This window comes from Ctenopharyngodon idella, chromosome 15 (assembly GCF_019924925.1).
Source record: "Ctenopharyngodon idella isolate HZGC_01 chromosome 15, HZGC01, whole genome shotgun sequence".
Classification (NCBI taxonomy): Eukaryota; Metazoa; Chordata; class Actinopteri; order Cypriniformes; family Xenocyprididae; genus Ctenopharyngodon; species Ctenopharyngodon idella.
The window spans coordinates 21,941,971-21,967,775 of NC_067234.1; the positions used below are offsets into that span (position 1 = coordinate 21,941,971).

Genomic DNA, 25,805 nt, shown 5'->3' on the forward strand with positions numbered 1-25,805 from the left:
CGTGTGACAGCACTGTAGGTGCTTTCCTGTGCAATTACAGTCAAGGAAAGTGTATTAAACAGCTTGCTGTTGATTGCTGTCTCCAACATTTTGCCCCATGGCACTGTAATAATGTGTTTTTTATTGATATGTTCCTGTCTAGTTAAATTGATATAAGTCCATTCCAGTAAATGACATTCTATCTGTAATCAGGAACTTAAAGTTAATTTTTTACTATATATGGTTCAAAACGGGGTTTCAGGAGTTGCTGTTCATCAGAACTTTACAGCTATGGACTCAAGAACGGTGTTTGTCTTATTATGGATGTTGCTGTTGTCCACCTCCACTGGAATCAAACTAGATGGAAATGGTTATGTTGACATTACCATTGCAATCAGTTCAAACGTACCACAGAATAACACGCTCATTGATAAAATCAAGGTGAATATGCTTTTTTTATTTTTTTATTTTTTTTTATTGTCTATTTAACAAACTTTATGTGCATTAAATGTTTTTGAAAGATGTTATAGAAGATTTTGTGGTCCAATATGTTTTTAATCCAATTAATTTTGTATATATTTCTATAACAGATATATATATATATATATATATATATATATATATATATATATATTTGATAGTATATACACTACCAGTCAAAAGATTGGAAACATTACTATTTTTAATGTTTTTGAACGAAGTCTCTTATGCTCATCAAGGCTGCATTTATTTCATAATACAGAAAAAACAATAATATTGTGAAATATTATTACAATTTAAAATTGTGGTTTTCTATTTTAATATACTTTAAAATATAATTTATTTCTGTGATGCAAAGCTGAATTTTCAGCATCATTACTCCAGTCTTCAGTGTCACATGATCCTTCAGAAATCATTGTAATATGCTGATTTATTATCAATGTTGGAAACAGTTGTGCTGCTTAATATTATTTTATAACCTGTGATACTTCAGGATTCATTGATGAATAAAAGGTTAAAAAGAACAGCATTTATTCAAAATATAAATCTTTTTCTAACAATATAAATCTTTACTATCACTTTTTATCAATTTAACACATCCGTGCTGAATAAAAGTATTACTTTCTTTCCAAAAAAAGTAGGAAAAACATTACTGACCCCAAACTTTTGAACGGTAGTGTATATTGTTACAAAAGATTTCTATTTTAAATAAATGCTGATATTTTTTAACTTTTTATTCATCAAAGAATCCTGAAAAAGTATCACAGGTTATAAAATAATATTAAGCAGCACAACTGTTTCCAACATTGATAATAAATCAGCATATTACAATGATTTCTGAAGGATCATGTGACACTGAAGACTGGAGTAATGATGCTGACAATTCAGCTTTGAATCACAGAAATAAATTATATTTTAAAGTATATTAAAATAGAAAACCATAATTTGTAATAATATTTCACAATATTATTGGTTTTTTTTCTGTATTTATTATTAAATATATTCAGCCTTAATGAGCAGAAGAGACTTTGTTCAAAAACATTAAAAATAGTAATGTTTCCAAACTTTTGACTGGTAGTGTATATAATCATATATAATTGTGTATATATATATATAATATAATAAGAAGTTAGATATATAAGATATATTAGATATATAATAAGAATAAGAATATATATATATAATTGTTGATAGTATCTTTGAATGAACAAATTAATAATTAATTTTGTATAAATACACTGAGTTTTCTCTTTTTATCTTTTCACTTTCCTTCTGACAGGACATGTTCACTGAAGGGTCAAATTATCTTCATCAAGCATTGAATAAAAAGGTCTATTTCAAAGAAGCAACTATACTCGTTCCACCCAACTGGAATGGTAAGGAATTTGACAAAGCAAGAACAGAGTCCTATGAAAAGGTACAGAGCATTATGGCATTATATCTTTTAAAATATTAATTTTCAGTCATTTCATTCACATATGATGTTGCTGACCCAATCTCTGTCAAACACAGGCCAAAATAAGAATCGATAAAGCTCAGTCAGATGAGCCATACGCTCATCAGTATGATGAATGTGGAAAGGAGGCTCAGTACATTCATTTAACCCCAAACTATCTCCTAAATGACTCTGTCATTCAGCTTTACGGACCAAGAGGTGAATGTCATCTGTTATCCTTTAGCATTTATCCAGGTTAATGCGGTAATCTGTTTGTTTAATTACCAAAAATGTTTGTTTGCAGGAAAGGTCTTGGTTCATGAATGGGCTCATCTGAGATGGGGCGTGTATGATGAATACAGTGAAACAAAGCCATTCTACCACGCTAATGGCCGCGTTGTAGCTACAAGGTCATAAACTGTTAATAAAAAGAAAGAATATTATTAAAATGTCCTTGGAAATTACAATCACTATTGATTTCTTGCTTATTTTTTAGGTGTAGCAATTTCATTGATGGGCTGCTTTATAATGTTAATGCTGATGGATCTCTTCAACTGTGCCACATTGATCCACAAACTTTTCTACCTACCGAAGGCTGCAAGTTTTTTCCAAACAAAAACCAATACACAGACAGCTCCATAATGTTCATGCCAAGTCTGGATTCTGTAAGTACAAACTTTGCATGTTTCCACACATTCCAGCAAATTACTTTAGTAACTAATTAAACTTGCAGCATACAGTACATGATTTTTTTTTCCTGGGGCCGTGGACTGTCTTCTTCTGTTTGCCAAGTCATTTGGACATTACATCCCACAATTATTATCTACATCAACATCTGCTTGACAAGTTACATTTGCAAAATATAATGTTTGAATTATAAGAAGCTAATATTAATTTTTAAGTTTGTCAGACATTGCTTGAGATATAAAGTTGAAATTCAGTGATATGAGGACTCAAATATAATCAAGTTCTTTTTTTTTTTCTTTTTTTTTTTTTTACTCCCTGGTTAATTACAACAAGACATCTTAAACTGATACGCTGAGTGAAGGGGACATACTTTTGTTTAGTGACAAATTTTGTTTTTTTAGGTGAGCACATTTTGTCAAGCAAACCAACACAATTATGAAGCCCCAAACCTGCAAAATGAAAAATGTGGCAACAAGCCGACATGGAATGTAATATTTGAGGATTCTGTGGATAAAGACACACTTCGTTCTCTAAATCCAATATCATCCTCTCCACCAGCACCAACTTTCAAAGTTGTGCAGCGAGGGCAACGGGTTATTTGTCTCATCCTTGATGTCTCAGGAAGCATGGCAACAGTATGCAAACATTAAAAAAAACTTCATTTGAAACAAGATTACCTGCATAATTTTAGCCTTTACACACTGAATATCAATGCTCTTAAATGAGTTCCATTTTCTAGGGCTCCAGAATCCTTCGACAGCGGCAGGCTGCCACACATTTACTGCAGATCATCATTGAGGATCAAGCCAGTGTTGGAATTGTAAGCTTTAGTGATGATGCTAAAACTCTGAGCCCCTTGACTACTATTGATGAGTCCACACGAGAGAAACTCGTCAATTTGCTGCCAGACTTTGCAGGTGGATACACATACGTGTGTAAAGGCCTCGATCTAGGCTTACAGGTGCCATTTTAATTGTTAATTTTATGTTTGTAATATGTAAAGTGTATATGTAGTTTAATCTAGGCAAATGCTCTCTATTTTCTATCCATCAGGTACTTTCAACAGACAATGAGGATGTATTAGGAGATGAAATCATTTTTCTGACAGATGGTATGGCGACAGACAAGATTGATGTTTGTAGTCAGAAGGCCATAAACAGTGGTGCCATTATACACACAATAGCTTTCAGTGACAGTGCAGATAAATTACTGGAGGAAATGGCGGAACAAACTGGTAAATATAAAAAATAAATGAGTATCTATATCTGAGTAAATCATTTTACATTAGTGCCAGTTTATATATAATGCAAAATTGTTCCATGATGAAAATAGGGGGGATTTACTTCTCATCCAATGATCAGCTCACCTCCAACCAGTTAATGGATGCATTTGGTTCACTTACATTATCAACTGGAGATTACACAAAAGACCCAGTTCAGGTTTGGCAAGTGATCGCTCATTGTATGATACAATTATTATTTGAGAGTGTCATCGATATTGAGTATTTTAATGTTTCTTTTGTTATCATTCTTTAGCTAGAAAGTGTTGGAGAAATAACATCAGACTGGTTCAATGGGACAGTATCAGTGGATCAGACTGTTGGTAACAAAACCAGCTTTGTAATAATCTATCAACAAAGTGTTCCTATCATTTCCATCCAGTCACCAAGTGGCTCAACCTACAGTGAAACAGAAATGAGTCATGATATAGTGCTGAAAACAGTCACCTTGAATGTTCCAGGAACTGCAGAGGTATGATAACTTTTATGAACCAGTTATTCATTTTATAGTTCAGTCCATAAACTAAACAAACTGTTATAACACAATAAAAGGCATCTGGGCCAAGAGTTTTAGATATTTTTTTATGAAAATGTGTTTGACAGTATCTTCAGACTAAGACTTATCTTGGAGGTATCACTGATGATTCAGCTACACTTACAGCAAACCTCTATTTTTCTGCTTGCATATTTTTGCTAGCCTGGGGACTGGAAATACAGTATCCAAACTACAACACTTCAGGCTCTGACTATAACAGTAACGAGTCACGCGGCGCGTGCTGATGTTCCCCCTATCATAGTCAAAACCCGCATGAACCAGCAGTTCAGTGACGGCACTAAACCCATGATAGTGTTTGCTGAGGTCAGTCAGAATTACAGGCCTGTAATAAAGGCTGAAGTGTGGGCTTACCTGGAGTCCCAATCTGGGTCCGCACAAGAATTACAACTCCTGGACAATGGAGCAGGTAAATTACCCATAATTCTTGTTCCAAGTGTGCACTTAACTTAAAATATAAATAAATAATGTAAATTTCCAAATGATATAACTCAGAGATCCATCTTTTTCAGGAGCTGATGCTTTTCAAAATGATGGCATCTATTCCAGATATTTCACAAAGCTTGAAAATGGCAGAATAAGCTTGAAAGTAAGAGTGAAGAATCAAGATGGACAAGCCAGATTGTCACTCCCCAAAAAGACTGGCGCCCCATACGTACCTGGATACGTGGTAAACGGTAAACCCTTCTTTTTTCTTTTTTTGTTGAAAATGCATTTATACTTGATCACATCTGAATAGAAACACCTGCATTCAGACCAACAGCACAATTGTGAGTGTGATATTATTGTTATACAGCAGTTCAATAAAAAAAGTTAATATTGAGTAACTTGAGTTTTAGACACAAAATTGACAGTTACATTCTATTTTTGCCAGCAGTAATAATTCTAAACAACGCCAAAGCAGAATTGTGCCCACCATTTATTGCGCATCTCTCCAGCACTTTAAAGTTTGTATAAAATAAAAATAAAAAGGAGTTTAATTAGTCCAATGTCTGGTTTGTACGCAGCTGTTCGCAGGTATAAAGTGTGCAAGACACAAAATTCACAATGCAGCTATCATGATTATGATCAAATTAGATAAGATAATTAGATAAAATATAAAAATATAATAATAATATAAAAATATAAAAATTTATATTTTCTTATTAAACATTGCAACAGCCATTTATACATGGATGTATTATATACACATGTAGGCCATATTACACCAAATAACATATGGTAATTTATATTATAATTATTTTAGAAGCATTATTAGACCATCATATTTCAAACTCTGGTAGCACTGTAAAACTTTGTTTTACAGTCGTGTTCCCCATGTACATACGATGTACTTATCACAGTAATTGCAATAGCTGGGTAATAACTAGGTACTAACCCTAAACCTAACTTTAACCCCTGTAGTTACCTTACCAGTATTGTCTTAAGTAAATACACTGTAAGTACACGTAAGTACATGTACTGTAAAATAAAGTGCAACCCAAACTTCTTATTTAGTCAAGTGAAGTGATCTTTAACAGGTATCCTACTCAGTGAATAGAGAGATGTGAACACTGTGTAGGGACCCTGATAATTGGAATGCAGCTTGTGACTGAATGAATGAATGATTGTTTTGAATGAATTGCTTGAGATAATGATTCAGTTACTCCCTCATAAAGACACTTGTATCTATGTAACATGCAAAAAGTCTTCTGAATTCATGCACAAACTGGAACTATATTTAGCTACACAGCTGCTTGGAGAAAACCTTCAGACGGAATCAAGCAGATTAATGCGGTTCCTCTAATTTCAGGTGTGGTGGAGCTGAACCCTCCAAAGCCTCCAGTTTCCGAGGAAACACTTGAGGTTGGAAGCTTCACCAGGACAGCCATCGGTGAGAGTTTTGAGGTGGCTTTTACAGGCACGACCCCACCAAATTTCCCTCCTAACAGAATCACAGATCTGAGTGCTGAGATCCAGGAAGACTCTGTGCTTCTCAGCTGGACGGCTCCTGGTGAGGACCTCGACCAAGGGACAGGTAAAGCATACAATTACTATAGCAGAAATTAAAATACAAGGTTTTTCATTTCTTTAATGTCTTCACTGACTACATAAAAGTAGTTTCAAGTTTAGATCATGAAATAATGTAAATTTAATTGTCTTGTACGGCATGTTTCTTTTGCTTTAAGCTAAATCCTATGAGATCAGGTGGAGCTATGACCTTCAAATGCTTCGTGAAAGCTTCAGCAATGGTCATGCAGTCAACACAGCTGCCGTCTCACCGCAGGAGGCTGGATCAGTTGAACAGCATTCATTCAATCTCAGTTTCACAATCCAAAATGGCACCACACTTTTCTTTGCAGTTCAGTCTGAGGACGAACAAAATGCAATATCTGAAACCTCCAACATTGCTCAAGTTTCAAAGATCCTCCCTGATCCAAAACCCCCTGCAATATCAAACCCAGGCTTGAATTTGACAGTTCTAGTAATTTCTTTGTGTGTGGTAACTATAGTCATATGCTTTGTTGTTGCTGTAATCACATGGGCAGTGAAACGCAGAAAACGCCTTGGGTAAAGCAACAACTGGAATTAACAATCTGATGCAAACAAATAAATCAATCCTTTTGTCTAGTTTGAACATAACTATGTACATGCAACAACTTTAGAACATTTCTTAAAACAGTTATCTCTATCAAACAGAATTTCTTACTTTCTGAATATTTTTTCAAGTACATGTATTGCCATCTCATTTAGAATTCTCATTTATAATAGATTCTCAATCGATTTATCTTCCTCTGAAATGTGAGTGACTTTAAATACAAAAGAATACAAATATTTTTTGTACAGTAAGGCATGTATTAAACTTTCATTATGATGATTTAAAGCACATTTTTAGTTAATCAATTCTTTGAATTTTAAATGGGGACCTATTATGGCATTTTTCAAAGTCTTGAAGTTGTTTTTGGGCTCTATTAGACTAGGTTGTGATGCTCGAATGCTAAACAAAAATAACTTATTTGCCACATTATTTGACATTGTTGCAGTAGCTTTCTTCCCAGTCTGTCAGAGTAACACTTTTTTTTTGTACAGATAACAATGTTGTCAAAATGATCTCTATTCACAGATCTGTGAAAAGGACTAAAAATGCTGTAGCCTATATGTATATGCCAGGCCCCCAAAACGCCGTTGTCGTGTAAACGAGTGGCCAAAGCGTATAAAAAGCTAATGTAAATGGCCTCTAATGCAACTCAACCAGGTTCTTTTTTTTTTTTTTTTTTCTTTTGCATAAGCCCTGGGCAGGAATTATTTAAATGAGGAATATTGTGACGTGTATGTTCCCAGAAGAAAACTCAAGACTACTATCTGTGCGTTAAAGGGTTAGTTCACCCCAAAAAAAAAAAAATAATCTGTCATCATTTACTCACCCTATTGTTGTTCCAAACCCATAAGACTTTCGTTCATCTTTAGAACACAAATGAAAATATTTTTAATGAAATCTGAGAGATTTCTGTTCCTCCATTGACAGTCCACGCATCTACCACTCTGACGCTTCGAAAAGTTCATAAAGAGATTGTAAAACTAATTCATATAAATTGAGCAGTTTGCTCCAAATTTTCTGAAGAGACTCGATTGCTTTATATGATGAACAGATTTCATTTAGGCTTTTATGCACATAGCCTATAAACACTGATCAGCGAACATAAACATAAGTTTAACTGAATCTGCTTTACCTGCAAGAACAAACCTCTTTGGTTCTTGTAGAAGCTCAAATGTGCTGCGTAACACACGAGAATGAACCTCATTAGTTCTCGAATGTCAAGCAAACATGCTTGAACTTCCATTTACCATATCTGATGTGTGAGTTGATGAATGTTTACATGTGAATAAAAGCCTAATGATATTTCAGACTGTCCGACGACATAAGTAAAAATAAGGAGGATTTTTCTGACTTTTGAGCAATTCGTTACTGTTTTTTACACATTGTTATAATTCACATGGTTTTTGTTTTATTGACCACAAAATTATTGTTGATAATTGTTGAGGGGGCACTTTTGTCATTGTAACGAATTACAGCTATTTAATTAATTAGCTCAAATTATGGGTGAGGTGATCAAAGAAATGGCAAAATTACAAACAGTTAAAACTTTTGAGAGCCAGCAAGGAAACTCAACTTACACGTGGAGCTTAAAACGCTTCGAAAAGATTGGTTCTATACTTTCATAGGTTCAGGTGCTGAGGTTGCTTCGTCTTTCTTCAGGAGTTTCAGTTGCGTGCAATCTGGAGTGATTGGTCCTTTTCCGAGAAAGGGTTCTTCAGCAGGATTTTCAAACAAGGTTTTAACTTAAGAGTAAGATAACCGGAAAATAAAGAAGAGAGAGTCCATCTGAAGAGTGAAGTCTTCGGGCGACGGATGAAGAAGGCTTGACAAAAGAAAACTTGTTGCAACGAAGAGACGCGTGTCATTGTCTTTTAAGGACAAACAAACCAGAACGCCTACTTGGACGCGCCAGCCAATGGCAAGGGTGTAATTTTGGCAGGCAAACTTTTTCTTTGTCTCCATTTATGACCTAATTTGCATACTATATGATGTATCAGATCTGAGTACATTTTCTTTGAAGTACTATTAAAAATAGAAAAATGCATTTTACAGTAATGTAACATACATTGTTAATTAGAACATTCAGAGAGGTTTACAACGAGACTGAACTTGCCAGGTGACAAAGGCATAAAGGGGGAGATATAGTTTATACTTGAATTTATTGTTTAGAATAAAACTAACACAACTACAGTCATAGCTAAGCTTATATACTAGGGATACATACATGCAGCTTGAAAACAACAACGGGCACACTTTGGCATAGTCATATTTTGAGGATAAATGTACATACAGTCTCCATGCGTGTGTGTGATGTGTATTGGAGTTTTGGCCGGTGTCTGTGACCACATGGCCCTTAGCCCCACCAGGGTGACTCTTTGAAGTCCCTGGAGCTGGTGAGGATATCTTCTGTTTTATTTCAATGAGGTAACAAAGGTGCCAATGGGGCAATTGGTCCCGGACTTGCCGGAGCCGATTCATGATTTACATGCACAGTTCAGGAGGCTAAAAGCGTTCTGAAAATTCTAAAGTTGGTTGGCTAAACTGATCTTGTACAGACGCTACATCATAATGATGTGTGAAATTGTGAAATATTATTTCAGTGGAAAAAGGCAGACCCTCCAACACATAGCAGCTGGATAAAAGAGGTTATGTCTTACATTCTGCTGAAAAAGATTCAATATGATTTGAGGCTGGAAACATAAGTTTTAGGTCATTGGAGGGAGCTCTCTGAGTCATTGGAGGGAGCTGTCTGAGTCACTGGACTCAGATGTTTCCTCAAATTCTTGTGATTGATTATTAACTGGAAATTAAATCAATGTTATGGTATTCTAGTGATGAGGGAAAAAACTGTTTTCTTAAAGAAGAACAAATTGTTAAGACAAACAGCACAATGTCTGCTTTCTGGATCAAACCTAAAAGGCAGACAACTAAAACACAAAGTATTGGTGTCTCACTTTTCATGTCAATGTTTCATAGACAGACCAGAAAAATGACCTAAAAGAATATCACAGTGTTAGTTGTAAAAAGTTGATTTGTATAGATCTGCTATGGGTAATTTTATATATGCTATGTGTGCAGCAGCAGTATGTCTTACATACGCACAGCAGCGTATCAGCGTATGTATTGGCAGTAGCAAGTTGCTCTTCAGCAGCAGCAGCAATACAGCAGAGCAGCGTAGCAGATCTATTCAGCCAAGACCAAATATATTAATATTGTCATATCCATTACCATGCTAACACTTTAGAGTTGTCGTGAGAAGAAGAGGTAGGGTATTGTCAAATAAGTATAAGTGTATAGGGTATACAGTTTGTATAAAAAAATGTTATTTCTTTTATATTTGTCATTTAACAATCCTTTTCTTGGTTTGCCTTATGCCGAGTTCACACTGCATGAATTTAGGCCCGATTTTCATTCACTGAGAGATTTTGCGAAATCGCAGACAAATGCCTGAAATCACAGCTAAATCAGTGCTCGTTCACACAAGTGACAATCACACATTGTGAATTATCAAAGACGTGATCTGAGAGAATCAACGATGCATCTCCAACGCTCGTGAGATATTTGGCATGCTAAGCCTAGGACACACTAGACGATTTTCAAATCTTAACTGATTTTAAAACTGTGGGAGACCACAGACATAATGACAGTTTCCACCGATTTTTTGCATTATAATCCTCTGAATGCACACAAAAGATGATTCAACCAGATTGCGAAACCACATACCTGTTGAAAGCAGGAACGATTTCTCAGTGACACGAGATTTCACGGTGACTCTCAAGATCAAACGTGACTTGAGAAGAAAAACAAGTTGGCTTCAGTTACTACAATGGAAGAGAGTGAAGGTGCGACATCCATCTTTTTTTTTACAGTCTATGATCAAGAGTCGTTAATATCAAACATGTTTGCAACAAACCTCGAATAGGGCAGCCACCCCACACCCACCACTCCAGAAATGTGTTCTGACTGAAAATGACACTGGTGATGACCTACAGCCAATGAGAGAGCAAGATACAGAGCAGCGGGAAGTTCGGTTATAGTTCGGTTATTCAGTTAGTTATAGACCCACATTTCCCCAACCATTTCCTCCTCCATAATCTTTTTTTCTGTTTCGCCTTTTCACACCACACAGACAATTTGGATCGCAAGCTTCTTGTGAGCTAACATTTTTAATAACAAGTCTCGCTTAAGAACTCCAATCTCACGTTATTTCCTTATCACTTCTCGTGTGTGTTTGGTTGTGAAATGTAGTTTGCCGACCAGACAGAGGTGTCGGCAATTCTTTCCTCAACTTAATTATGAACCTTTTTGAGCACTCATGTCATTTTCCCACTTTTATCCTTGTCACAGCAATAATGACAAGGTAATAATAATATGAATAATAATAATAAAAATAGACATACAGACAGTCCCTGCAGACAAATTCAATGCCTGGAGCCCTTCCCTGGACAGCACACCAAATAAGCATAATTTACTATATCTGATGTCATGAATGTGTGAAATTGTGAAATATTATTTCAGTGGAAAAAGGCAGACCCTCCAACACATAGCAGCTGGATAAAAGAGATGGAAAAGATTAAATACATGAATCGAGGCTGGAAACATAAGTTTCAGGTCATTGGAGGGAGCTGTCTGAATCATTCGAGGGAGCTGTCTGAGTTATTGGAGGGAGCGGTCTTTTGACATGCCCAGGAGGTTCAGTTTTCTCAAATTCTTGAGATTGATTAATCACTGGAAATTGAATCAATGTTTTGGTATTCTAGTGATAAGGGGAAAAACTGTTTTCTTAAAAAAAGAACAAATTATTAAGACAAACAGCACAAAAACTCTTTTGAGCCCATTTCAATGCACTGACACAGTATAGTCACACCAAGTAAACTAATTGTTAGCCAACATGTTTCAAATGTACAATCCGTGTGTTTAAATGGACCAGAATGTAGTCACGCCCCTGCATTACATTGAAGCACACACCCTCTTCTCTCTGATCAGACCCCTAAGATCATTTGTAACATTGTTCAAAACAGGGTTTCGGGAGTTGCTGTTCATCTAAACTCTACAGCTATGGACTCAAGAACGGTGTTTGTCTTATTATGGATGTTACTGTTGTCCACCTCCACTGGAATCAAACTAGATGGAAATGGTTATGTTGGCGTCACCATTGCAATCAGTTCAAGAGTACCACAGGATAACACGCTCATTGATAAAATCAAGGTAAATATACTTTTTTGTCTATTTAACAAAACATGCATTAATGGTTTGGGTGGCTTTTGTGAAAGATAATATTTTGTTGCAGTTTTTAAAGGAAATCATAGAAAGAAACATATAGGGTGAACTGAGGTTGATTGGGACACTTTTTCCATGTCTCAATTGCAAAAATTGTCCCAATCACCCACAATTCACCCTAATCAAGTTTCATTAGGCTAACAGTATTTGTGAATGAACAAATTAGGGTGCGTTCACACTTGTAGTTCGGTTCGTTTGGTTCATTTGGTCCGGACCAAAAAGAAAAAGAAAAAAAACACGCGCGACTATGACGAGAACAATTCTGGGATTCTGTCCTTTTTAGGGTCTCATCTTCCTGTTTTTGGTTCGTTTACATGTCTTTGGTTCGTGTTGCCTAAGTATAATTACTTTTTTATAAATACTGTATTTTGAGTTTTTCTCATTTTTCATTCTGACAGGACATGGTCACTAAAGGGTCGTTTCGTCTTCATCAAGCATTGGATAAAAAGGTCTATTTCAAAGAAGCAACGATATTAGTTCCACCCAACTGGAATAGTAAGGAATTTACCAAAGCAAGAGCAGAGTCCTATGAAAAGGTACAGTGAATTATGCCATTTTATCTTATGTGTCATATATTAATGTTTACTCATTTCATTAACATACTTCTGACAATTTCAATGTGAAATACAGGCAAAAATAAGAATTGATAATGCTAATCCAGCATATAGTGATGAACCTTACACTCATCAGTATGTTGAATGTGGAGCTGAGGCTCAGTACATTCATTTCACCCCAAACTTCCTCCGAGACGACAAACTCATTAAGACTTATGGGTCAAGAGGTGAATGTCATCTGTTATCCTTCAACGGTAACACTTTAGAATGCTGTTTCTTACTTACTGCATAACTAATAATAAATTACTGAAGAACTAATAGGTAATTCTTCATTAACACTTAAGTCACTACTATTAACTACTAAGGAAGATGTGTTAACTAATCAGTATGTAATAGAATTTTATGATTTTGTTAAGTAACAGTTAGCTAATCAATAACTAATGAATTCTGTACCTGAAGAACTACTAATAATTATTTACTAATTAAGGTACAAGAAAAATAACTATGAAGTAACTACTAATGAACAGTCAAACACAATTACATTGAGTTGTGGCCCTTTCTTATTTACTAATGTTATCAGTAGTAGTATTATGAAAATGCAATATTAATAAAATACAATAAATTTTATCGAGGTTTTTGCCTCTGTGGTAAATAATTGTTTTGTGAGTGTGTTCTGTAAGAAATCAACTTCGGAAAGGAACCCAACCCCCACTTTAAATGCCTTGTTATAGCCAACTTACCTCAGATTATTTTTTATATTTCATACACAGTACTGTAAGTGTGTCTGTTTCCCTCAGCATATCACATTACCATTGAGTAAATTCCAGTATGTAAGGCAATGACTGAGGGAAAGTTAAAATACAGGGAACCCATTAGTAATTAATAAAGAATTAACAAATAATTCTGCAAGAATTACTTAGAACCTGAAACAGTATTCTAAAGTGAACATATAGGGAACCCATTAGCAGTTCATAAACAATTATTAGATAATTCTGCAGTAATTACTTAGAACCTGAAATAGTATTCTAAAGTGTTAATTTAAAGAACCCATTAGTAATTAATAAACAATTACCACATAATTCTGACTCAAATCAAACTTACACTATGAAAAAAAGCACTATTAACGTAATAATCTAAAAACCTTTGTAAAATACACAACACAACCACTAGTTTACACGATATCTTTCTTTATTTCAGATAAAGAGAACATTTTTTAATACAGAATATTTTATTCTGTTTTAACATGTATACAATACTTAATAGTAAACTAGTTTAACAAACATTTTAGAATCAAAAGTTAAAACATTTAAAAGCAATTAAAGTGTAATCAACCAGCCTCTGTTATCCCGTTTCCATAGGGTAGCGGTGCTGGATCTCGTGCAGGAGCTGGGCTTGTGTTCGGCAGGGAAACTGCTAACTTCAGACCGCCGCCCTGTGTTTCACTCATTGCCGAAAGATGCTGTGACCTGCCCATAAACAAACACAGCTCTGAGAACATATTTTAAGATCTTAAGTAATTACATTTAGTATCTTTAGAAATAAAATAATGTGTTTTATGCAAGGGATCAGGCGTTTCCATTTTGCAAAAAGACTGATGCAACACTCGTTAGTTAGGTGACTGACATCGCGTACCTGTATGTTGCTTTGCATAAAATAAAATGATTTACAGCACAGCAATGATTTTTTAGATAAAATAAAATGTACAAAAACCTGTATTTCGGCAAAGAAATGCACCAATTCAGCCGTGCAAAGAACTGCTCTCTCCTGAAGAGGATGAAAATGCCCGCGCTCAGTAGGGGGGAGGGGCGGGGGTAATAACAACAAAAAACTACCCAACACTGAAAAAAATAACCAAAAATTAAATTGCTATTGTAGCAAATTAGCTCAAAATAAATATAATTAATCATAACTAGTTATAATTAATTATAAATATTTGGATCAGTTAATAAAATTAACTTAATGTAATAAAATTAATATTACAATCAATTAACCTGTTGTCCAATGAACACACAGTGTTAATTGTTTATTAATTCTAAGAAATGTTCATTTCCAGGTTATGGGAAATAACAATCTTATTGTACAGTACTACTCAGAGCATGTAGTCAGGATCTGCATGAATAGGGACTCCAGTATATGAGCGTGAAACACGGACAACTTACGTGTGACATGAACAAGACTTTATTAACTAGACTAAACACTTAATTACTCTAACATTCACACACATACATGCATACAGTTTACCAAGGGAAAGAGAGAGTTGAAGCAGAGTATAGGAAAGCAAGAAGTTACAGCATTGTTTGAAATTCAGCAGATCAACAGCCTTGAGCAAACCATCAGTTTAGTTTTAACAGGCCCTTATTTAAAAGGGGTAAGGATATTCAATGTATCAGATAATGAGACTAAGTTTGATACTTGCATGTCTCTCCAAGTTAAATTAAAACTGTCCTGATGCGATTTGTGGAGGCTCCCGTTGAATCTTTGCTGATATTGTCTTGATGAAAGAGAACCAGTTGGATTCAGAGGATCTTTGGTGAATGGAAGGTCTAGGCCGAAGCCTGGCACAAGCTTGGGGGTTCCTTAGAAGCTTCTAGCTTCTCACAGCATCATCTTAACATCAGCATTTGTCAGTAAAAGAGAAGAGAGCTTGATCTTGTGATCAGTGAATATAAGGGGTGAAGATGTCACACCCTCTTAAGGTGTCCCTCGGAGGGAACTTTACGAGTCTTTGTGACTTTGGCAGGATATTAGCATAAGAAACTGGATTGGATGAATGAGAGAAGAACCTTCTAGATTCTTATAATACTAATGTGTCACAGAGTTAGTAACATGTAACATAAATTACCAAATAGGAAACGAAAGTTGGAGTCTGTAAATTCCAAACATGCTACCAATGTAATTTCAGTTAACTGTACATTTGCAACTCTGGAACATTAATACCAAAATAGTTCAAGAATCAGAGAATTAATACATAGAATAAAGCCTATAAAAGGAAAGTCATGAGATGGGAAAATTGGATACATGTTTATACATTTCCCAAGTGGTTATATAGAGAATACATAGGATTAAGAGAGTTTATTTGTCCTTCTCAGAAAGAATGAAGTCAGAGTCACTAGTCTCTGCAAAATTCTTTCTAAACGTAAAAGTACCATGTATCTGTAACAGGACACCTAGTTCTGCCTGTGTGTTAGCTACATTTGGGATGCTAGTTGCAGTTTTAGGGGGATGGGTTCACAGAACTTTGATAGAGTCAGTTTATGGGTAATTCATTAAATATAATGAATAATTGTGTGCCTGATTGGTCCAGACGCTACATAATGAAGAATTACCTATTAGTTCTTCAGTAATTCCTTATTAGTTATGCAGTAAGAAACAGTATTCTAAAGTGTTACCCCTTCAACATCTATCCAGGTTAATGCACTAATCTGTTTTAACAAAAATATTTGTTTGTTTGTTTGCAGGAAAGGTCTTGGTTCATGAATGGGCTCATCTGAGATGGGGCGTGTATGATGAATACAGTGAAACAAAACCATTCTACTACTCTAATGGCCGTATTGAAGCTACAAGGTCATAAAACTGTTCATAAAAAAGAATAGTTCTAAAATGTCCTTGGAAATTACCTCAACCATTGATTTCCTGCTTATCTTTAGGTGTAGCAAAAACATTGAAGGTCAGTTTTATGATGAATCACTTCGACCGTGCCACACTGATCCACAAACTTTACTACCAACTAAGGGGTGCAGTTTTTTTCCTAACAAATATCAATGCATCGGGTTGTTTGTCTCGTCCTTGATGGCTCAGGACGCATGAAAGTATGCCATAACATTAACTTTACTTGAAAACAAAGATGCTTCCAATTATTATAACCTTCAATGCTCTGATATGAGCTTAATCACTTTGAAACCTAAGAAAGCATTAAACCTGATATCACATGCATTTTTTTATTGCACCCATTTTCTAGGGCTCCAGAATCCTTCGACTACAGCAGGCTGCCTCACATTTCCTGCTAAACAACATTGAGGATCAAGCCAGTGTTGGAATTGTAACCTTTAGTACTAATGCTTATACTCTGAGCCCCTTGACAAAACTGTATGCATCTGAGAAACTCATCAAATTGTTGCCAAAAGTAGCAGCGGGAGCGACATACATATGTAAAGGCCTCAATCTAGGTTTACAGGTGCCATATTGATCATGTTTATGATGTGTTAAGTATATAGCCTACGGTTTGTTTCATGCCAATGTTCTGTATTTGTCTTCAAAACTTAAAGGTACTCAAAAAAGACAACGGGGATGTGATAGGGGATGAAATCATTTTTCTGACAGATGGTGAAGCGACTGACAACATTACTAGTTGTGTTCCCTCTGCAACTGAAAGTGGCACCATTATACACACAATAGCTTTGGGTGATAAAGCAGATAAAGCACTGAGGGAAATGGCTGACAAAACTGGTAAGTAATTCAAACTCAGTTTCACAATCCAAAATGGCACCACACTTTTCTTTGCAGTTCAGTCTGAGGACGAACAAAATGCAAAATCTGAAACCTCCAACATTGCTCAAGCTTCAAAGATGCTCCCTGATCCAAAACCCCCCGGAATATCAAACCCAGGCTTGAATTTGACAGTTCTATTAATTCCGCTGTGTGTAACAACTATAGTCATTGTTGTTGCTGTAATCACATGGGCAGTAAGACGCAGAAAACGATCTGGCAATTAAAATGCAAATGATCAAATCAATCCTTTTTGTCTAATTTGAACATAAATATGTACATCCAACAACTTTAGAACATTTCTTAAAACAATCCTTTCTATCAAACAGAATTTCTTACTTTAAATAAGAAATACAAAAGAATAAAAACATTTTTGTACAGTAAGGCATGTATTGAACTTTCATTATGATGATTTAAAGCACATTTTTAGTTCATTCAAAGTCATTTTTTGAATTTTAAATAGGGACCTATTATGCCATTTTTCAAAGTCTTGAATTTGTTTTTGGGTTCGACTAGGTTGTCATGCTTGAATGCTCAAAAAACACTTTATTTTTCACATTATTTTATATTGTTGCAGCACCTCTCTTCCCAGTCTGTCAATAATGCTTTGTTTAGTTTCTGTCTCTGTGAAGTACCTCCTACTGAAAAGCTCAATGTGCTCTGATTGGTGGTGTGTTGTGATTGGTCAGCCACTTAGAGTGTTTTTCGGAAATGTTACTCCCCTTACCATGACTGTGAGTTTCAACACAATCCTACTAAGGGTACAAAACAGAAAAGTTTTTTTTCTTTTAAACATGACTAAAATGCTATATTATGCATGCCAGGCTCCGCAAAGTGGAGTGCCTGCAAACCCCTTCAGCCGTGACTTATTCACTATACAGCACTAGCCTCGAGTACCTTATTGCTTTTATAAAACACACAATACAAATATTGAAGCCAAAAATATATATCAATGCAATTTTCATGAAGTAAACTTTCACTAAAAGCCTTCCTTCCGCCGGAAAAAAATAGTCCCTGACCGTGAACAGCAACAGAAGTTACATTATAACGCCATTACATGGCAGCGAAGACTGTCTTTATGAGTGTGTCGGTCAGTAGCGAAGATTTTTACATTGAAAAGACTGAATTGTTGTGAACACGGAACAAGACACAACTGACAAATGCTTTGACTAGTGCTGTCAGTCACAGGAAAACCCCTTAACTGTTAAAAGGACAAGATAATACATCGGACATTTAAACAGATGTTTTATTATGAACATAGGACTGACCTGAAGGAAAATACTAAATCTGAATGCAGGTAATAAACTCGCTTAATCGATCAAATACTCTTCTACATAATACAGTAAGCTTCAATGAACAATATCAGAACAAACAGTTTACGTTGCTAAGAGTGGTTGCTAACGGTGTTGTGTAGTGATACACAGAACTGTTGGGTGAAGCGGTCATAGCCGTGTTTTATCGTGAAATGCCATCAATAAAATGCACCTGTGTTCGTTGTCCATAACATATGCCTGCCCATACCATAACCCCACCGTCACCATGGGCCACTCGATCCACAACGTTGACATCAGAAAATCGCTCACCCACACGACGAAAGTGCTCACTAACACAGATTTAGACAGATTTGTGAACAATATTTGAGAGAAATAGGCCTTTTGTGTACATAGAAAATTCAGCTCATGAATAATGGGGGCAAAAACAAAAGTGTTGCGTTTATAATTTTGTTCAGTGTAGATCTTATGTTTTAAACGGACCATGATGTTAGCAGAATTTAGTCACACCCCTGCATGACATTGAAGCACACACCCTCTTATCTTTTTATCAGACACCTCAAGATAATTTGTGAAATTGTTTTGGGAGTTGCTGTTCATCTAAACTCTACAGCTATGGACTCAAGAAAGGTGTTTGTCTTATTATGGATGTTGCTGTTGTCCACCTCCACTGGAATCAAACTAGATGGAAATGGTTATGTTGATGTTACCATTGCAATCAGTTCAAAAGTACCACAGGATAACACGCTCATTGATAAAATCAAGGTGAATATATACTTTTTTGTCTATTTAACAAAATGTGAATTAATGGTTTTAGTGGCTTTTGTGAAAGATAATATTTTGTTGCAGCTTTTAAAGAAAATCATATAAAGAAATATATAGGGTGAATTCAGGGTGATTGGGACACTTTTTCTAAGTCTCAATTGCAAAAAGTGTCCCAATCACCATCAATTCACCCTAATCAAGTTTCATTAACAGTATTTGTGAATGAACAAATTAAAGTATAATTACTTGTTTATAAATACTGTATTTTGAGTTTTTCTCATTTTTCATTCTGACAGGACATGGTCACTAAAGGGTCGTTTCATCTTCATCAAGCATTGGATAAAAAGGTCTATTTCAAAGAAGTAACGATATTAGTTCCACCCAACTGGAATAGTAAGGAATTTACCAAAGCAAGAACAGAGTCCTATGAAAAGGTACAGATAATAATGCCATTTTATCTTACGTGTCAATATTAATGTTTACTCATTTCATTAACATACTGCTGACAATTTCTATGTGAAATGCAGGCAAAAATAATAATTGATAATGCTAATCCAGCATATGGTGATGAACCTTACACTCTTCAATATGGTGAATGTGGAGCTGAGGCTCAGTACATTCATTTCACCCCAAACTTCCTCCGGAACGACAAACTCATTAAGACTTATGGGTCAAGAGGTGAATGTCATTTGTTATCCTTCAGCATTTATGCAGGTTAATGCACTAATCTGTTTGTTTTATTAACAAGAATATTTGTTTGTTTGTTTGCAGGGAAGGTTTTGGTTCATGAATGGGCTCATCTGAGATGGGGCGTGTATGATGAACACAGTGAAACAAAACCATTCTACTACTCTAATGGCCGTATTGAAGCTACAAGGTCATAAAACTTTAACAAAAAGAAAGCGTATTATTAAAATCTCCTTGGAAACGATCATAACCATTGATTTGCTGCTTATCTTTAGGTGTAGCAAAAACATTGAAGGTCAGTTTTATGATGAATCACGTCAACCGTGCCACACTGATCCACAAACTTTACTACCAACTAACGGGTGCAAGTTTTATCCTAACAAATATCAAAACACAGACAGCTCTATAATGTTCCTACCAAGTCTGGATTCTGTAAGTACAGATTTTACATGTTTCCACACATGCAAAATATATCTTTGACCATTTGCAGTGCATTGCTTGCAACATACAGAATGAAGTAATTGTGCTAAATGTTTGGTTTCAGGTGAGCACATTTTGTCGTGAAAACGAGCACAATTATGAAGCCCCAAACTTGCAAAACAAAAAATGTGGCAAAGCAACACGGACTGTGATATTTGAGGATTCTGTTGATAAAGACGCACTTCGTTCTCTGAAACCACTGCTGTCCTCTCCACCAGCGCCATCTTTCAAAGTTGTGCAGCGATTGCATCGGGTTGTTTGTCTCGTCCTTGATGTCTCAGGAAGCATGAAAGTATGCCATAACATTAACTTTACTTGAAAACAAAGATGCTTCCAATTATTATAACCTTCAATGCTCTGATATGAACTTAATCATTTTGAAACCTAAGAAAGCATAAAACCTGAAATCATATGTGTGTGTTTTTTTTTTTTTTTTTTTTTTTTTATTGCACCCATTTTCTAGGGCCCCAGAATCCTTCGACTACAGCAGGCTTCCACACATTTCCTGCAGAACATCATTGAGGATCAAGCCAGTGTTGGAATTGTAACCTTTAGTACTAATGCTTATACTCTGAGCCCCTTGACTACTATTGATGATTCCACACGAGAGAAACTCGTCAAATTGTTGCCAAAAGTAGCAGAGGGATGGACATACATATGTAAAGGCCTCAATCTAGGTTTACAGGTGCCATATTGATCATGTTTATGATGTGTTAAGTATATAGCCTACAGTTTGTTTCATGCCAATGTTCTGTATTTGTCTTCAAAACTTAAAGGTACTCAAAAAGGACAACGGGGATGTGATAGGGGATGAAATCATTTTTCTGACAGATGGTGAAGCAACAGACAATATTAATAGTTGTGTCCCAGCTGCAATTAAAAGTGGCGCCATTATACACACAATAGCTTTGGGTGATAAAGCAGATAAAGCACTGAGGGAAATGGCTGACAAAACTGGTAAGTACCATCGTCACATAATGAGATACAGTGTTCCAGAAATAGACGCAATTAGAAATGTGTGAATTTCATTACTTAGACCAGCAGTTTTCAAACTGCAATTTGCGCAAAGTATGACAATTGTGGTCAGAAATATGAAAAATGTAAGTTCTGAAATTCAGTTAACACGTTCAATGGTTTGCATAAGTTACATTTCTGATACGACACACAAGTGTTTTGCAGATCAGCGACGGCGCTCCGCATGAGCTACACGGCATCCAAAAATAAACATTCACAGTTCGGTTCACTAACAAACTACTCTTATTAGTTTGATTCATTCTTCTAATGAATCATTCAAAAGACTCACACGGGGCGTGTCCAAATACCCACACTTTCTGTCTTTGCACTTGACCACTTGACCACTTGTACACTTACATGACGTATTTCCTGTATTTAAGTGTTCAAGTACGTGTGAAGACTGCAAGTGTGAGTAAAACTTTTTGATTTTAAAATAAACTTCTAAATGTATGTTCAGTAGTGCCTATGTAAAAGAAAACACAATTTAAAATTGTGGTGCTTCTAGTTTCACCCAAAAATGAAAATTCTGTCATCATTTATTCACCCTCAAGTTGTTCCAAACCTATATGAGTTTCTTTCTTCTGTTGAACACAAAAGAAGATATTTTAAAGAATGTTGGTAATCAAACAGTTAACGGTAGCCATTGACTTCCATAGTAGGAAAAAAAAAAAAGGAAAAAAAAAACATGGAAGTCTATGGCTACCGTCAACTGTTTGATTACCAACAGTCTTTAAAATATAATCTTTTGTGTTCAACAGAAGAATGAAACTCATACAGGTTTGAAACAACATGAGGGTGAGTAAATTATAACAGAATTTTCATTTTTGGGTGAACTATCCATCCAAGCAGTTGCAAATATTGTACAAAATACACATAGCCTATACTCAAAATGTGCAACACTTTATGTTTTACTACCAAGCTATATGTAATATCTAATTAATTTAACTCACAGTGGAATGTTTTCCTCAACATCTCGCAATTTCAGGGCACCTAAGTTCCCGAACATAATGCATGATGTGATACGCATAGCCTTGAATACCGCTTCGGATAGTGTGGGTTTATTGTGCATTCAGGGCACTGTGCTTTGCCATTTTTAAGACAATGGACAACCTTGCACACTTACTTCCTGTCGCATGCACTCTCAAGTGGCCAAGACTGCAAGTATAGATATTTGGACAGACCCCAACTCAGAAGTTGCTGAATCAGCCTGACAAATCCTTCACTGAATTAACCCAACGAATCCGACAGAGCAGCTACTGAATGAATTAACTTATGATTCACTCAACTGAAGTTCCATGTAAATGAATTTTTTGGTTGATCTCAAGATTTATTATAGTAGGCCTACATCTATAGGTGGATCTTAACATGAAAAAGTTTGGGAACTAACAAAAAAAGCAATTGGCAAATCTACAAACATATGATTCTAGAAGAATAACAAATGATCTGAGCCACATTAGTAACTTTTAACCAATTGATCCCAAGATGGTTTTTTGTTTTATATATATATATATATATATATCATAATATAGTATCATAATATATCTACTATCATAATATAGTAGGCCTAAATCATAATATTCATATTATGAATACCTGTTTATTGTCCAGTGCATATTTCTCATATGTTCTATGTTGGAATTAGGGGGAAAATTTATCACAGCCAGTGACGACATTCTCTCTAATCAGCTACTGAATGGATTTTCTTCACTTACAATACCAACAGGAGATCAAACAAAAGACCCAGTTCAGGTTTGACAAGTCATCACACATTGCTCATGGTAAAATACTTTAAGATTATTATGAATATTCTAATAATTCATTTTTATCACCACTTTAGATAGACAGTGTGGGAATAAAAACATCAGACTGGTTCAATGGGACAATATTAGTGGATCAGACCATTGGTACCAAAACCAGCTTTACAATAACCTATGAAAAAAGTTTACCTGACATTTCCATACATTCACCAAGTGGCTCAACCTACAAACAAGTACAGATGCGTCATGATAAAGCAGCAAAAACAGTCACTTTTAAAGTTCCAGGAACTGCAGAGGTATGACAACCTGCACAAGATTTAACTTATTATTATTAACTTTCCTAAAACATTTTCATTAATTATTTATCTAATAATACTATTGTGTGTTTGCTAGCCTGGGGACTGGAAGTACAGTATCCAAACTACAATAAGTCAGTCTCTGACTATAACAGCAACGAGTCAAGCGGCGCGTGCTGATGTTCCTCCTATCGTTCTCAAAGCCCGCATGAACCAGCAGTTCAGTGACGGCACTAAACCCATGATAGTGTTTGCTGAGGTCAGTCAGAACTACAAGCCTGTAATAAAGGCTGAAGTGTGGGCTACGCTGGAGTCCGAATCTGGGTCCGCACAAGAATTACAACTTCTGGACAATGGAGCAGGTAAATTACCCATAATTTTTGTTTAAAGTGTGCACTCAACTCAGATTTACACTATAAGGCCAAAAGTGCTCAAATAAATCAAGTATTGTTTTACAGGAGCTGATGCTTTCAAAGATGATGGCATTTATTCCAGATATTTCACACAGATGAAAAAAGGGAGAAGCAGCTTGAAAGTAAAAGTGAAGAATCAAGATGGACTAGCCAGATTTACTTTCCAAAAAAGGGGTGGTGCCCCATACGTACCTGGATTTGTGGTAAACGGTAAACCGTGAGATTGAGACTCTTAAAGCAAACTGTACAAACATTTGTCCAAGTGGATGCTGCACACTGGTGGTGGTTGAGGAGAGACCCCCTGATATGATTGTAAAGTGCTTTGGGTGTACAGTAGTACATAGGAAATGCACTATATAAATATTTCATTAATTAATTAATTCATTCAGTTCCTCAACTTTACATTTATTCATGCGGTTCCTCTCATTTCAGGTGTGGTGGAGCTGAACCCTCCAAAGCCTCCAGTTTCTGAGGAATCACTCGAGGTTGGAAGATTTACAAGGACAGCCACTGGAGAGAGTTTTGAGGTGGCTTTTACAGGCTCAACCCCACCAAATTTCCCTCCTAACAGAATCACAGATCTGAGTGCTGAGATCCAGGAGGACTCTGTGCTTCTCAACTGGACGGCTCCTGGTGAGGACCTCGACCAAGGGACAGGTAAAGCATACAGTTAACAAAAAATAAATGTGAGGATCACAAAATAATGTATATCTTTTATAGGCCTCACAAGGTGTTTCCTTTCTTTTAAGCTAAATCCTATGAGCTCAGGTGGAGCTTTGACCTTAAAGTGCTTCAATTCAACTTCAGCAACGCTCACGTATTCAACACAGCTGCTATCTCACCGCAGGAGGCTGGATCAGTTGAACAGCATTCATTCAATCCTAATATCACTATACAAAATGGCACCACAATCTTTTTTGCTGTTCAGTCTGTGGACAAAGAAAATGTAAAATCTGAAATCTCCAACATTGCTCAAGCTTCAAAGATGCTCCCTGGTCCAAAACCACACACATGCCAGAAATAGACCTGAAGTTGATGTTCATTGCAATTTCTGTTTGTCTGGCAACTGTGGTGATTGTTGGTATTATTGCGATAACAACATGGGCGTTGAGTCGAAGAAAACTTTCTGGTTTTTAGATTACCACCAACATTAATATCTGATGCAAAGAAAATCTTTCTGTTGTACAACTACTGCGCTGCACCATATGCTTGGCAAAAATATAAAATGCAAAATACAGTTTGGTAAATTGTTTAGATTTGTTTATATTGGAAATGTTTGGCATATAATTAAACTCTCTCAGATGATGACTGCTGTTCAGTTCTTGTTTTTGTTTTTTGCTTTAGCTATTGTTGTGTACCCTGAATATAATCAAATAAATGTGTCTAAAAGCATTATGTTTTCATCATTTCAGATTATGTCCATATCTACAAAATATGTGTGCACTCCGATGATAGATTATTAAATAATTAAAAAATGAGTAAAGAAGAGATTTCCTCGTTCAGAATGTGAGCAGCTCTCTCCTCCGTGTGAGAGGAAAGAACACTGTTGAAATGTGAGGGTTTTATTACAAACTGCAGTCTGTAGCCCTCCGTTACAGTTCGCAACACCCACTCGGGAGCCGAAACAGTCGGCCAGGCTGAATAAATAGTTCTGTTACTCAGCAGAAAACTTGTATAAATATAAAAGATACATTATTTTTTATTCCCTAAAGTCAGAAAACTTGCAACCAAATAGAATCAAATTTGATTCTGCCCTCTGTTATAAAAGCTTACTTTTGTTGATTCGTTCCAAACACAGTCATTTTGCATGAT

General features: G+C 35.8%; 2 protein-coding genes and 1 long non-coding RNA gene across 3 annotated transcripts; all 3 read left to right on the forward strand.

Moving 5' to 3' along the window:
• Window positions 1-241: 241 nt before the first annotated feature.
• Window positions 242-7,798, forward strand: clca1 (chloride channel accessory 1). The gene is made up of 14 exons (XM_051861401.1): window positions 242-420; window positions 1,739-1,876; window positions 1,972-2,113; window positions 2,199-2,304; window positions 2,391-2,559; window positions 2,983-3,216; window positions 3,321-3,542; window positions 3,635-3,815; window positions 3,914-4,020; window positions 4,117-4,332; window positions 4,558-4,822; window positions 4,926-5,090; window positions 6,206-6,430; window positions 6,582-7,798. Exons 1-14 carry the CDS (start codon window positions 271-273, stop codon window positions 6,965-6,967), a joined length of 2,706 nt encoding a protein of 901 aa, XP_051717361.1. The 5' UTR covers window positions 242-270; the 3' UTR covers window positions 6,968-7,798.
• A 4,067-nt stretch (window positions 7,799-11,865) lies between these two features.
• On the forward strand, window positions 11,866-16,776 carry LOC127495030 (uncharacterized). The gene is made up of 4 exons (XR_007925044.1): window positions 11,866-12,199; window positions 12,670-13,052; window positions 16,284-16,389; window positions 16,473-16,776. It is a non-coding gene; the product is annotated as an uncharacterized LOC127495030 (long non-coding RNA).
• A 30-nt stretch (window positions 16,777-16,806) lies between these two features.
• LOC127495026 (calcium-activated chloride channel regulator 1-like) lies at window positions 16,807-25,385 on the forward strand. Its single transcript, XM_051861400.1, is given in 17 exon segments — window positions 16,807-16,999; window positions 17,091-17,271; window positions 19,136-19,346; window positions 19,643-19,780; window positions 19,874-20,024; window positions 20,118-20,223; window positions 20,309-20,465; window positions 20,578-20,805; window positions 20,977-21,198; window positions 21,290-21,470; window positions 23,170-23,276; window positions 23,365-23,580; window positions 23,678-23,942; window positions 24,039-24,203; window positions 24,426-24,650; window positions 24,743-24,997; window positions 25,000-25,385. Coding segments are annotated over 15 exon segments (2,697 nt in total). The 5' UTR covers window positions 16,807-16,999; window positions 17,091-17,271; window positions 19,136-19,196; the 3' UTR covers window positions 25,131-25,385.
• The last annotated feature ends 420 nt before the right edge of the window (window positions 25,386-25,805 follow it).

What these genes read in the sequence shown, in the direction of transcription:
- clca1 (XM_051861401.1), top strand. Translation starts at nt 271, where the DNA reads ATGGACTCAAGAACGGTGTTTGTCTTATTATGGATGTTGCTGTTGTCC. An exon ending in TCTCAGGAAGCATGGCAACA is followed by an intron (nt 3,217 to 3,320) that starts GTATGCAAACAT and finishes TCCATTTTCTAG; the next exon opens with GGCTCCAGAATCCTTCGACA. An exon ending in GGAAATGGCGGAACAAACTG is followed by an intron (nt 3,816 to 3,913) that starts GTAAATATAAAA and finishes TGATGAAAATAG; the next exon opens with GGGGGATTTACTTCTCATCC.